Source organism: Acinonyx jubatus, chromosome C1 (assembly GCF_027475565.1).
Source record: "Acinonyx jubatus isolate Ajub_Pintada_27869175 chromosome C1, VMU_Ajub_asm_v1.0, whole genome shotgun sequence".
In the NCBI taxonomy this organism is placed as follows: Eukaryota; Metazoa; Chordata; class Mammalia; order Carnivora; family Felidae; genus Acinonyx; species Acinonyx jubatus.
This window is the reverse complement of record NC_069381.1, coordinates 5,448,889-5,461,805: the sequence shown is the minus strand read 5'-3', so window position 1 is coordinate 5,461,805 and position 12,917 is coordinate 5,448,889. Positions and strand designations below refer to the sequence as shown.

The 12,917-nt window shown below is 47.4% G+C and overlaps 1 protein-coding gene across 8 annotated transcripts in view; it reads left to right on the top strand.

Moving 5' to 3' along the window:
* The window catches only part of TNFRSF9 (TNF receptor superfamily member 9), a 29,448-nt gene that overhangs the window by 5,090 nt on the left and 11,441 nt on the right, over positions 1-12,917 (top strand). Inside the window, exons 2-11 of one of the 8 annotated variants that reach the window (XM_053206526.1) lie at positions 992-1,119; positions 1,267-1,365; positions 4,534-4,725; positions 4,942-5,019; positions 5,533-7,416; positions 8,796-8,993; positions 10,467-10,601; positions 10,943-11,019; positions 11,773-11,956; positions 12,690-12,797. In XM_053206526.1, the coding sequence (XP_053062501.1) occupies positions 11,842-11,956; positions 12,690-12,797 (223 nt within the window). In that variant the 5' untranslated portion in view covers positions 992-1,119; positions 1,267-1,365; positions 4,534-4,725; ... (4 more) ...; positions 10,943-11,019; positions 11,773-11,841. Of the gene's footprint in view, positions 1-330; positions 1,120-1,266; positions 1,366-4,533; positions 4,726-4,941; positions 5,020-5,532; positions 7,417-8,795; positions 8,994-10,466; positions 10,602-10,942; positions 11,020-11,772; positions 11,957-12,689; positions 12,798-12,917 lie in introns of those variants that run through there. The other 7 variants (XM_053206504.1, XM_053206515.1, XM_053206519.1 and 4 more) reach the window with 7 other exon arrangements.

The window sequence follows — 12,917 nt, the reverse complement described above, 5'->3', positions numbered from 1 at the left end:
CAAGGGGGAAATTCTGACACCGAGGCCTGCGAGGGGCCCGGGGGGTGGCTTCGCCTCTGCTTCCCCCCCCGGTGTGAAAGCCCCCCGAGCGTGGGCCACCCGGCACCCATCCCACTGCCCTCCAGGAGCCGGAGGCCAGCAGCCCGCCCGCAGTGACGTCAGGCCCGCGGCCGGCGGCCGGCGCCCGGGATTGGTCGGGCCGCGCCGCAGTGGGCGGGGCGCTGCGCGAGGGGGCGGGGCGGCCGGCCGAGTCCGAGGTCCAGGTCGCGCGTCCCGTTCCCTGTGGGCGGGCGGAAGTATCTGAGCGACCCGCCGGACACGGTGGGGGTCACCGTCGCACCCTTGCGACACCGCGAACTTCCGGGGAAGGTTGCGGCCCGCGTAGGCGAGGCAGGAAGTTCACCCTTCCCGCCTCCTCAGCTCAGATTGGTTCCGGTGGCGGACGCCAGCGGGCGCGCGGGGTCACAGAGGGCTCCACCGTGGCTTTGGGGGAGGATCTGCGGAGCCCGGCGTCGGAATCGAGGCTGTGCCGCGCTCGCCTCGTTTGCTCTCACGTCTCTCCGGGTCTTGGTGGGAAACACTGCTCTGCTCTCAACTGGCATCTTACTGCTGGAAGAGACAGTAGGGTCTGATTGGGGCTTCGGTACTGGGTTATCAAAAGCTTTCAAACACCCCCCCGTTTGTAAGACGTGAATAGGAATGCCCGCCCTTAGTTTGGTGAGGACCTAGTGAGATCTTACGTAAAAAAAGAGCTCAGAGGAATTGAAACGTGGCTGGTCCCTGCGGCGGTGCTTTAGTCCTGTTCTGCTGCAGTGTTTGCAGATTCCAGTGATCTTGGGATCACGGTGATCCGGGAGCCACGCCGACGTTTCTCTCGCTGGTCAAAGTGATCAGCTACTCCTCCCAGCAGTACACGTGTGAATCTAGCAGAACCTTGTGACTCCTTGCTCCTGCCCTTTGACTGTATCCTGTATCCCTTTCTTTTCTCTAGCCCACTTAGTGTACGTGGGGGCACCCACGGTGAACACGTTTTGGCAAGCTTTGGCACGCCCGCGTAGTGCTGTGGATCCGCTGGCTTCGGCCGCGCGCGCCCATGTAGGAGATGACAATCAACAGAAGGTATGCTCATGCGTTCAAAGCCCTCCACACTGGGGTTCAAACATCTTCCAAACCTTTCACGTTCTTACCTTACTCTCCCTCATTCATTTTTTCTGTTCCTTGAACATGCGCTGTACTTTACCTCCTCCATGCTTTGGCATAAAGCAGTTCCCTCTAACTGGAATGCCATCTGCTTCCCACGCCAGCCTTTCAAGCCTTTCTCCATCCTGCAAAACCCCGTTCCCTTGTCAAGCGCTCCAGGAGAAGGTATATTCCCACAGCACTTTGTCCTCCTATTACAGAATCTGTAAGGCTGTACGGCCTTATCTTGGTTATGGGTATAAACGCCTTCCTTCCTCTCTAGGCTGTGAAGGCTGTTGGGATGGTGTCCTATCCAGATATGCCTCGCAAGGCAGCAAAATTCACTCACGAAGCATCTATTGAGTGCCTGTCCTGTGCCCAGCACTGCTCTGGGTGTCCGGGACGCAGCCGTGAAAAAAACACCTCCCCTATGATAGAGCTGATGTCCATGAGAGTGCGAGAAGACAGTCAGCAATTGCATGGATGACTGTGGGTGCCAGGTGGCGATATGTGCTAGGAAGGCAAGTACAAGGGAGAGGAGATGGAGAATCACAGGGTGGTGCTCTTTTAGAGAGGAGAAGACCTGGGTAAGATGAGGGGACAAGTCACCTAGAAGGTGAGAGGGCAGGATCTGAGACGAGAGAGCAGCGAAGGCCCAGGAGTGGGAGTGTGGTCCATCCGTCCGAGAGGGGCAGGACACAAAGCAGGAGAAGTGACAGATCAGGTCCTGGGCACACTTGCATCAGACATTCAGTAGATGCTTGTGAGTTGAACTTACTGAATTGCTAAGGGATAGAGAATAATTTAATGACAGTAACAATGAAACTTGGAAATTGTTTGAGTGGTATAGACCTAGTAGGCGTACCTAAGTACCCACAACTTACGCGCAGGTATGTTGGAGCTCTCATTTAGTGCAGCGTTATCGAATGGACAAAAAAATCTTTTTTTTCTTTTTTTTTCGAGAGAGGGAGCAAGTGAGTGAGGAGCAGAGAGAGAGAGAGAGAGAGGGAGAACCCCAAGAGGGGCAGGGAGAGAGAGAGAAGCAGGGCTCACGTTCACCCGAAGTGGGAGTTGAACTCACAAACGTAAGATCATGACCTGAGCCCAAGTCAGATGCTTAACGACAGCCACCCAGGCACCCCCGAAAATCTTAGTGAAAACCAATGGTTTATGAAATGGCCCTCCATGATAATGAACATTCCGGAAGAAAAGGAGGCAGGTTTTGTGAAGGAAGATATGGGTTGACGTGTGAGTGGAATCATTTGGGAGACGATTCTGATCACCATTAAAAAGTTCAAAAGGAAACCAAATCCATCCTCTGATGCTGTCTTGCTTTTGATTTGGAGGAAAAATACTTGTGTGTCAGTTGACAGATATACTTGTATATGAGTTGACAGAAGTCGAGCTTAGGAAATAGTTGGATGTGTCTGTGTATTTGTTAATTATAGAAGCACTCTCCTTCCCCAGGGCTAAGGGGAACGCTAGGGAGAGGAGGCCAGTACTCCACAGGCAGAAGCTGGCTTTCAGCAGAAAGTCATAAGCTTCAGGATAACCTTGCTTGTTGGGGTGACTTTTCTTTCATCCTAGTTATCAGCTGCAGGCCACAAAACATTTCCCTCTAAGTGACCTGTGGCAGCTATCTCTCTCCAGTAGAATTTTCAAATGCAGACCACTTGCTTACTTAAGAAGCTTTGGTTCCATGCTCTTAAATGTTAAAAAGTTAACCTAGCTTCCTCCAAAACGTGGCTGCTATTGGTTCCAGCCTTCATCACATTTCTCGAGGTTGAAATTGACTGTCAGTTTATTGCCAATCCTTCACATCGATGAGATCAGATCAGATGTGGTTTCCGACTCAGCTCGCAAACCACTACGTCGGCAGTCTCAGGCTCAGTCTCAGGCTGAGTCAAATATCTTTGTGTTCATTCACAGGAACGAGTAGCTCCCAGGTTAGTCAGAGCCCTTGGCCAAATGCTAAGGGAGCCTGGGAATGAGAACACCTGGGCTCAGGCCTTGGCATCTCCTTGCTCTAAAGGTGGCTGTCTGGTGTGCTGAGAAAATGCATGTGCTCGAATTCCAGCCTGTCTGCGTTTAAGCCCAGCTCCCTCCATGCTAGCTGGATGATCCTGAACGAGTTCCCCGACCCTCACGCCTCAGGATCCCCGTATGAGTTAGGGCCCTCACTTCATAGAGTTAGGATCAAAGGAGGTCACAGAGATGAAGCTGGAACGTTGGTCCGTAGTGGACACTCTGGTGCCGCCATTAACGCTTGGCTCAGTCACTTGAGTTCTCTCAACTTCTGTTTCTTTCACATTAGAAGAGTAACAGCAGCTCTTGCCTTGTAGACTCGTTCAGAGGCTGCGTGTTCAGTGTGCTGAGTAGAACATCAGCGACGCAGGCAGCAACCGACAAGTACTGGCTATTATTAAGCATTAGAAGACATTGATTTGTCAGTGTTGCAACCTGTCTAAATTCGTTGGCGAAGGGCCCATAGGAGAGGAACACGGGAAGTGATAGACCATAAAAATGTGCCACCTTGATGGGGATGGTGAGGGATAGAAATTGTACAGAGGGACCTTTTGCCTTAAGGTGCAGCCATAGGATCTGTATAAAGATTTGGAAGAAGAAAGGAAGAGCAAATTCCCAGAGCTAAAAGCAAGCATTGAGTGTCTGTCTCAACACAAGACATGAAAGGCAGCAAGGAGGCCTTGTGCATAGAGGTTGTGATCCTGGGGTCCTCAGATGCCCCAGGGGCACAGATAACATTCAGGGGTCTATGAAGCTGGACAGGGAAAATCACATCTTTTATTTTCACTAACCTCTAGCAGAAATCTAGTATTTCCCTCAATCTTGAATTTAAAACTCCTCATAAAGAAAAAAAATTTCTTTAAAAAAAAAAAAAGGGGCGCCTGGGTGGCTCAGTCGGTTGAGCATCCGACTTCGGCTCAGGTCGTGATCTCACGGTCCGTGAGTTTGAGCCCCGGGTCGGGCTCTGTGCTGATAGCTTGGAGCCTGGAGCCGGCTTCAGATTCTGTGTCCCCCTCTCTCTCTGCCCCACCCCTGCTTGTGCTCTGTCTCTCTCTGTCTTTCAAAAATGAATAAACATAAAAAAAATGTTTTTTGAATTTAAAAATCCCCGGAGCATAGCCAAGGGAGCGGAACCTGTGATATTGCACCAGTAGAAATCAGTTATTTTCATATCACGTTACGGTTATTGCAGATACCCAAAAATACCATTTACACTCCTGATTAATCTGTAATTAGGACAGGTATGTCTTAATGAAGGAATCCATCTATTACCATACATTGCAAGTTGACTTTAAATTTTTTTTTTAACGTTTTATTTTATTTTTTGAGAGACAGAGACAGAGAGCAAGCAGGAGAGGGGCAGAGAGAGAGGGAGAATCCGAAGCTGGCTCCAGGCTCTTGAGCTGTCGGCACAGAGCCCCATGCGGGGCCCGAACCCACGCACGCGAGATCATGACCTGAGCCGAAGTCGGAGGCTCCATCGACTGAGCCATCCAGACAAGTTGGCTTTTTAAATATTTGGTGGGTAGATTTCCAAACAACTGGTTTCCTCTGTCATCCTTTGTATTATATTTTACAAACTTAAGAAGCGAATTCCATGAGGGGTCCACAAGCATAGAGTCCACAGGATTGAAGGGTACTGAGCACAGAACGGTGAAGAGTCCTTGTTAAGAGCAAGGGCTCCAGAGCCAGCCAGCCAGCCAGGTCTGAACCCTTTCTCTGCTTCTTCCCGGCCAGGTGACACTGGGCAGCCTACCCGGGTTCTCCGTGCTCCGGTCCTCTCATCTGTAAAGTAGGGACAGAGGCTGTTGGAAGGTATGATTGGCATAATCTATGTAAACGCATACAATAGAGCCTTGCAGGAGTAAGGCCGCAGCAAATGTTAGCGACCAGCACAAAAGCATCTTATGTGAGCCGCACGGAAGGGAAACTGTAAAACTTAGGCTGGGATACACCCACCAGCATGATCTCACAAGGGAGAGGGGAGGAAAACGTTAGGTCATGAAGAGGGAGGCAGACTATGAGACTGGAGTTAACAAACTCGTTTGTTCATTTACCCGTTGATTCATTCGGCAAAGGTTTCTTGAATGCCTGCTTCGTGCCTCTCAATATTGTCACCGACGTTTGCGGGGCCTAGAGCAGGTGTAGAAATGGCACTCGCATACCGTTTCATATGTAAGAGTGGCAAATCAAGCTGAAGACGTGTTAAATGTGTTCTGTTTTTCTACTCCAACAGAGAAGTCTTCAAAAGAACAAAATAAAAATAGTATTCTTTCTATGTGACCAAGTTGGGAAAATATCAGTGATGACTGAATTTAATGATTGCAGATGCCTGAATGTACTCTGATGGTCTGGAAATGTTTAAATGGGTGGTGAAGACACATAACTCGTAAATTACTATCTGTTTGCTCCATACAATTTCTTTCTCTTGCCTTCATTTCACTTGTTGAGAACTTCACATAATCCGTGCTTTGCTGACAGTACTGACTTGAAGGAGTAAAAGAATAAAATATAATTGTACTCAAAGAACACAGACTTTATATGCGTGTGATGTAAATTGTAAATGTGAATATGCAGAATTTTTCAATTCAAATTATTTTTTGTTTTCGAAAAGTTATTCTACTAAAAGCTTTAAAGTTATTAAAATAAAATTATAATTGATACATGTCAAATATCTAAAATTATTTAAATATATCTGAGGCTTTTTATTTTTGAAATGTAATTAAATTCCATTAAATATTTTTCACAGAAATTTAAACCTCTGCAATTCTGAGGTTCAATGTCCTTCTTGTTGATTTTAGTAAAGAACCAATATTAAAATTCTTTTCTTAAAAATGTTCATTTATTTATTTAAGTAAGCTCTGTGCCCAACATGGGGGCTCTGACTTCGGCTCAGGTCACAATCTCACGGTTCGTAGGTTTGAGCCCCGTGTCGGGCTCTGTGCCGACAGCTCGGAGCCTGGAGCCTGCTTCGGATGCTGTGTCTCCCTCTTTCTCTGTCCCTCCCCTGCTCGCGCTGTCTCTCTCTCTCTCTGCCTCTCTCTCTCTCAAAAATAAATCAAACATAAAAAAAAATAATACGGGGGGCGCCTGGGTGGCGCAGTCGGTTAAGCGTCTGACTTCAGCCAGGTCACGATCTCGCGGTCCGTGAGTTCGAGCCCCGCGTCAGGCTCTGGGCTGATGGCTCGGAGCCTGGAGCCTGTTTCCGATTCTGTGTCTCCCTCTCTCTCTGCCCCTCCCCCATTCATGCTCTGTCTCTCTCTGTCCCAAAAATAAAATAAAAACGTTGAAAAAAAAATTTTTTTTTTAAAAATAAAAAAAAAAATACGAATTAATGTTGCAAAGGCTTCCTCAGACTTCGTGTGCGACTGTTACAAATCCTGTGCTGATTCACAAGGACTTTCAGAACTACAGGAACATAAATAGGACCAAGAAGATGGACACTTGGGACTTCTGGAAACTACACTGGCCACAATATTCTTGCAAAATAATAGATTATGTGGGAATCGGTTACGTGTCAGGTATTCGAGACGGATTTGGCTTTGCTGCTCGCAGCACGCTGGGGCTCACTGTGTCTGCGCTCTGAGGCTAGTCGCCCAGCATGGGGATGCTGTCGCCATGTGATTCTACGCCCTAGACCGAGAGTGGTGGGGAAGTGTTTATCTTGATGAGCTCAGATAGTGTGTGCATCAGGTGAACTACAGAATCTGCCCATGACGGTTTTTATCAAAGAAGAATGTGGTGACACGAACAGAGGACAATTCCTTAAACACCGGAATCAAGCTGTGCGGAGCCTTCAGTGGATTAATTCTGAAAATGGTGGATTTTGTGTAACATGAGCTGGTCAAGCTAGCCTTGAGAATCTTTTCTCTAGGTAAAGACTTTTGTGTCACTGGCGCCGCTTGAAACAGGGAGCTAACTGCTGTGCTGGGAAATGACAGACGTCACTTTTCAGAGGAGGCAGTGTGTCTGCCCACAGACTATCCAGAACGTAGCTCCGTGAGCAGCACTGAGTTAAATGAAAATACAGTCCAGTTAAATGTCATGCTGCAGTGTTAAACCCAGAGCACCACATGTAAATGAGGAGGTCACCTGGTTAGATCGTGACTTTGAAAGTGTTAGGTGATCAGCAGTGTCATTTTTATGCGGTATGAAACTCCCACGGGGCGAACTCTGATGAAGTCGCTGCAGGGGATCCCACAATGACCACAGGTAAAGTGGCTTTTGGAGGACTGTCAGACTCTGGGAATAAATTCTGTAGACAGCCCGTGCATTTTCCTTCTCTTTTGCTACTTGCCCTGGTTGCTTTACAGATGATCAGCATGGGAAACTGGGGGAGGGAAATTTTAAAGTCATAAGTCACATAATAACAGCTCCTTTCTTCTTGAGAACTATGTGCCAGGCACTGAGCTAGGTACTTCACGTTCAATGTCTCATTTAGTCCTCACTAGATAAGGATGAAGTACAGTGTTATTGTATCTGTAGGACATGATTGGAAAAATTGACTCATGGAGGTTAAGAAATTTGCCCAAGGTCTTATGACCATTAATTGCAGAGCCTCGATTCAATCCAAGCCAGTCTGACGGCAAAGCTTGGGCTCTTAAGCAGCTGCCATACTCTACTGGTCCCATTATGTGGAGGACAGTGTGTGGGGGGGGGGGTACATAATAAAATTGGACTAAGGGTAGCAAATGAAAACCACAATGAAAGGCCACCTACCAGGATAACTATAACAAAAAAATTTTAACTAAAAATAGGGGCGCCTGTGTGGCTTAGTCGGTTAAGCGTCTGACTTTGGCTCAGGTCATTCATGATCTCATAGTTTGTGGGTGTGAGCCCCACGTCGGGTTCTGTGCTCACAGCTTGGAGCCTGGAGCCTGCTTCGGATTCTGTGTCTCCCTCTCTCCCTGCCCCTCCCCTGCTTGCACTCTGTCTCGGTCTCTCTCAAAGAATAAATAAACATTAAAAAATTAAAAAAAAATTTTTTTTAATGTTTATTAATTTTTGACAGAGAGAGCATGAGTGGGGGAGGGGCAGGGAGAGAGGGAGACACAGAATCCGAAGCAGGCTCCAGGCCCCGAGCTGTCAGCACAGAGCCCGACGCGAGGCTAGAACTCACGGACCGTGAGATCGTGACCTGAGCGAAGTCGGATGCTCAACTGACTGAGCCACCCAGGCGCCCCTAAAAATTTTTTTTTTTAAATACGCTTAAAAAAACAAACGGAGGGTGCCTGGGTGGCTCAGTCAGTTGAGCATCCGACTCTTGATTTCAGCTCAGGTCATGATCCCAGGGTGGTGGGATTGAGCCCTGTGTCAGGCTCCACACTGAACTTAAGATTCTCTCTCTCTCCCTCTGCCCTCCCCGCTTCCCCCACCACTCGAGCATGTTCTTACCCTCTCTCTCTCTAAAATAAGAAATAAACATTTAAAGAATGGAAAAATAACAAGTGCTAGCAAGGCTGTGGGGAAATTGGAATCCTACGCACTGCTGGTGGGGGATATATAATGGTGCAGCTGCCGGAGAAAAGAGTCTGGCAATTCCTCAAAAAGTGAAACAGAATTACCATGCAATGCAGCAATTTCACGCCTAGGTATGCACCCGGGAACTGAAAACCTGCTCGTACAAAAACGTGTACACAAATATTCATGGCGACATTATTCATAGTAGTCAAAAGTGGAACAATTCAAATGTCCATCGACTGATGAATGGCTAGACAACATGCGGACCTCAGTGCGGCGGAATATTACGCAGCTGTGAAAAAGAATGAAGTCCTGATACACGCAAGGACGTGAGTAAACGTGCTAAGCGAGAGAAGTCTGATGCAAAAGACAAGACACTGTATGATTCTGTGAACAGGGAGCATCTAGAATGGGAAGATTCATAGAGACAGAAAACAGATTGGCGGTTACCAGGGTATGCTGGGGAGTGACTGACAGCTCATGTGTATCTTTTTGGAGGGATGAAAATGTTCTGCATTTATATACTGATGATAGTTGCAAAATCTAGTGAATGTACCAAAATGCACTGAAATGTACACTTTAGTGAAATTTGGGGCACCTGCATGGCTCGGTCGGTTGAGTGGCCAACTCTTGGTTTTGGCTCAGGTCATGATCTCACGCTTCATGAGACAAGCACCGTGACGGGCTCTGCACTGACGGCATGGAGCCTGCTTGGGATTCTCTCTCCCTCTCTCTCTGCCCCTCCCCTGCTTGTACTGTCTCTCTCTCAAAATAAATAAAAAAATAATAATAAAGCAAAATAGTGAAATTTATGCTATTTGAGGTATATCTTAATTAATTTACTTTTTAATGTTTATTTATTTTTGAGAGAAAGAGACAGAAACAGAGCGTGAGCGGCAGAGGGGCAGAGAGAGAGAGAGAAAGAGACACAGAATCCGAAGCACGCTCCAGGCTCCGAGCTGTCAGCGCAGAGCCCAGTGCGGGGCTCGAACTCACGAACTGTGAGATCATGATCTGAGCAGAAGGCGGACACTCAACCAGCTGAGCCCCCCCAGGCGCCCCGTTAATTTTTTTAAACGGAGACTTCAGATCAGGTCTCAGAGGTCCTTGAATATTGGTCCCTCTGGACCATGGGATCCAGCTTTTCTTTCCACTTTGTTTTGTTTTGTGGACAACAGGGAGCCACTGAAAGTTTCTAAGGAGCACGGTGGCATCATGGGAGTCGTGGAAACATGTAAAGTGCTTAGCACATAGCAAGTGTTTACTAAGCATTCGCTCCCTCCTCCCCTCTCTTCGTACCCCATCTCTCCTGGGGGGAGACCCCAAGCCCCCATGTCTCCTGGGGGGAAATAGTTCTTTTCTGTTTGGATCCTAACAGAAAACCATCTGTTTTCGTTGAAACCACTCTTGCTCTACAGTTCCCTTGGTTGTCTTCCTGAGGGCCCCTAGCCTCTCGATACTGGACAGGTTCTTCTTAGTATCTCTGGAACACCCTCCTCCTCTTCCTCCTGCCTGACCACCTCCTCCACCTCTCCTTCCCCTGCTCTCCCCTTCCTCTTCTTCCGTTTGGAAAACAAAAACGGAAATAATGGTTTTCTGAAAAACCCTCGTAGCTCTCAACTTTACCTAAAGTCATCCGCCATATAAGTTCTATGCTATTTCTCCCTCCTCCTTCCCGCATCTCACCCACACAGCAAGGAGCCCAGTAGAAAGGAATCAGGTTGACCTGGGTTCTAATCCTGGCTCCCCGTCCTGCTGATGGTCTGGCTAGACTCATAGGCTCAATGTTCTCATTTGCATAGTGCCGTTCTAATAATGATGATGATATCAACTCCTGGGGGTCTTCTGAGGACCGTATTCATTAAAGGGCTTATGCAATGCCTGGTACATCAGTGCACTCAATGAGTTACAGCTATAGAATCATCATGATTATACAGGTAAGAGGCAGGGTATAGCGAAAGTGCTGGTATTTATCTAAGAGGTGGGCTTCATCCCTAACACCTCAAAGATGTTCGGGACCCATTAAAGGTTTTGACATGGAAGATTCTTTTAAAAAATGACAAAACCCTTTTCCCAAAGTCATCAGAGAGATGTCCTAACAGTAGAGAGCTGCTTCCAAGAAATGGTTTGAAGTGCCATTATCAAGTGGGGACGGGGGCTCTAGGGGATTTTGGGGTCAGCAGATATCAAGTGAGCAACCTCACAGAGTTGTGGCGGGGATTTCCCACGAGGCCCCGCCCCCGGCTGAGTCACCAAACTCTTGGGTTTGACCTGGCAGCTCTCCTCAAGAGTCAGAACCTCGCAGCTCTGAAGATCAAGGAGTGGAAAGTTCTTCACCAGCCCTGAGATCTCAAGGTTTGTCCGTTTGGGGCAGTCGGGGGAATGGAGTCGGGGTGGGGATAGAGGCTTTATTCTGTTTCTCCAGGTCTAGACTTTTTTCCTTCCAACTTCTAATAACTGTTGATCCATAGTTGGATCCATAAGGACCAAGAACCTGGCCTCAGGAGATTTCATTCTTCTGAGCTTTGTTACTATATGAGCTTCAGACCTCAAAATGGGCAAATACATGTCTATTAAGAAAATATGATAATCAGCTGAGCAGAGAGGTGCTTCAACATTTTAGCGATTCGGTGTTGAGATTTTCACATATTGTTCTGACAAGGGGGGAAGAGTAATAATGAGATGCCTTCCCACTGAGCTGAACTGTCAGATATGACTGCAGATTGTCGACTGGCAGATTGTCATTTTAAGAACTCTGTCTCAGAGGCAGCAAGCAGCTGGCATTGTTGAAATCTGGACGTCAGTGCTAAGTGTCCATGAAAGTCCCCAAAAGTTCTTGCTATTGCTATTTCTGCATTTTGGCAAAATATGTTGGAAAGCGTGCTCTTAGACTTTGGCCAGCCTGCACAAGGCTGTGTGTGTAGTCAGGCCTGTCTGATCGTAGACACGTCTATGAATTCGCCACCTTTTCCATAACATTCCATCAGCGATTGTTTCGGAAAAAAACCCAAGTTACGGTCTTATGGAATTGCAGTGGTAATGGTCCAAATGCAGGTAATTCTAAAAAGGAGAAACCATCTCATTCTTGAAATTTTTTACCTTTTGCAGAGTGGTATTTGCGAAACCAGCTACTTTGACTAAAATCCTTCTGGAATCTGCCTTGCTTGTATCCCATCTATGCAAGACTTCATCATGGGCAGTGGCTATTACAACATATTGGCTACCGTGTTGCTGGTCATGAATTTTGAGAGGACGAGACCAATGCAGGATTCTTGTAGCAAATGCCCAGCAGGTAAGAACCAAATTAGCATGTGTGTTTGATCTATCCTGTTGAACACCGTGGTTCGGTTAGTCTAGTAGTCAGGGCTAATGAGCTCTGTTTCAATGATGTTGTGTTAATTCACTTACAAATATTTCTTGGATGCTACATTTTAGCTGGGTGGACATACCAGCCATGTCACTTATTCTCTTGTGCCCCAGCTTTGTCCTCTGGGGATAATAAAAGATCCTATCTCCCAGCTTTGCTGGGAAGAACATATGATCAACTGTTCACTGTTGTGAACAGTGCATGGCACATGGCAAGACCTTGGTAAGTGTCAGCCTTATCTGTAAGGATCTGTGCTCAGCAGGGGGCACAGCAGGGCATAAGCCCTGGCAGGAGGCTTCACAGAGTAGGGAAGAGCAGACACACGAACGTTGTTAGTATACTGATCCGCTGAATCGGTCGTATTGGTCTCCTGGGTCCATCAAGAGATATCATTGGTTTTTGTTCAGCAGAGGAAGGAAACTGTGCTCTTTCTGTTGGTTTCTCTGTTGCGATATCTACACTTTGTTTAGTTGTAGCTCTGTGGCTATGCTAAGGGCAATATTGCAGTTCTAGAAAGTCCACCAAAAGAAAGTATAGGGCTGCACCAGCCAGAGACGAGAATCATTGGTTCGTATTCTAGTTTTCCTGTCAACGTCACGATACTTCGGGTGATGCCTGTCCATTGTCAAACACGTACAGCCATTATCTACCTTCCTAGGTACTTTCTGTGAGAAAAACAAGGATCACATCTGCATTGCTTGCCCTTCAAATAGTTTCTCCAGCACCAGTGGACAGAGGGCCTGTGACATATGCAGGCAGTGTGAAGGTAAGATTCAAAAGATGTATTGTTGGGGCGCCTGGGTGACTCAGTCGGTTGAGACTCCGACTTCGGCTCGGGTCATGATCTCGCGGTCTGTGAGTTCGAGCCCCACGTCGGGCTCTGTGC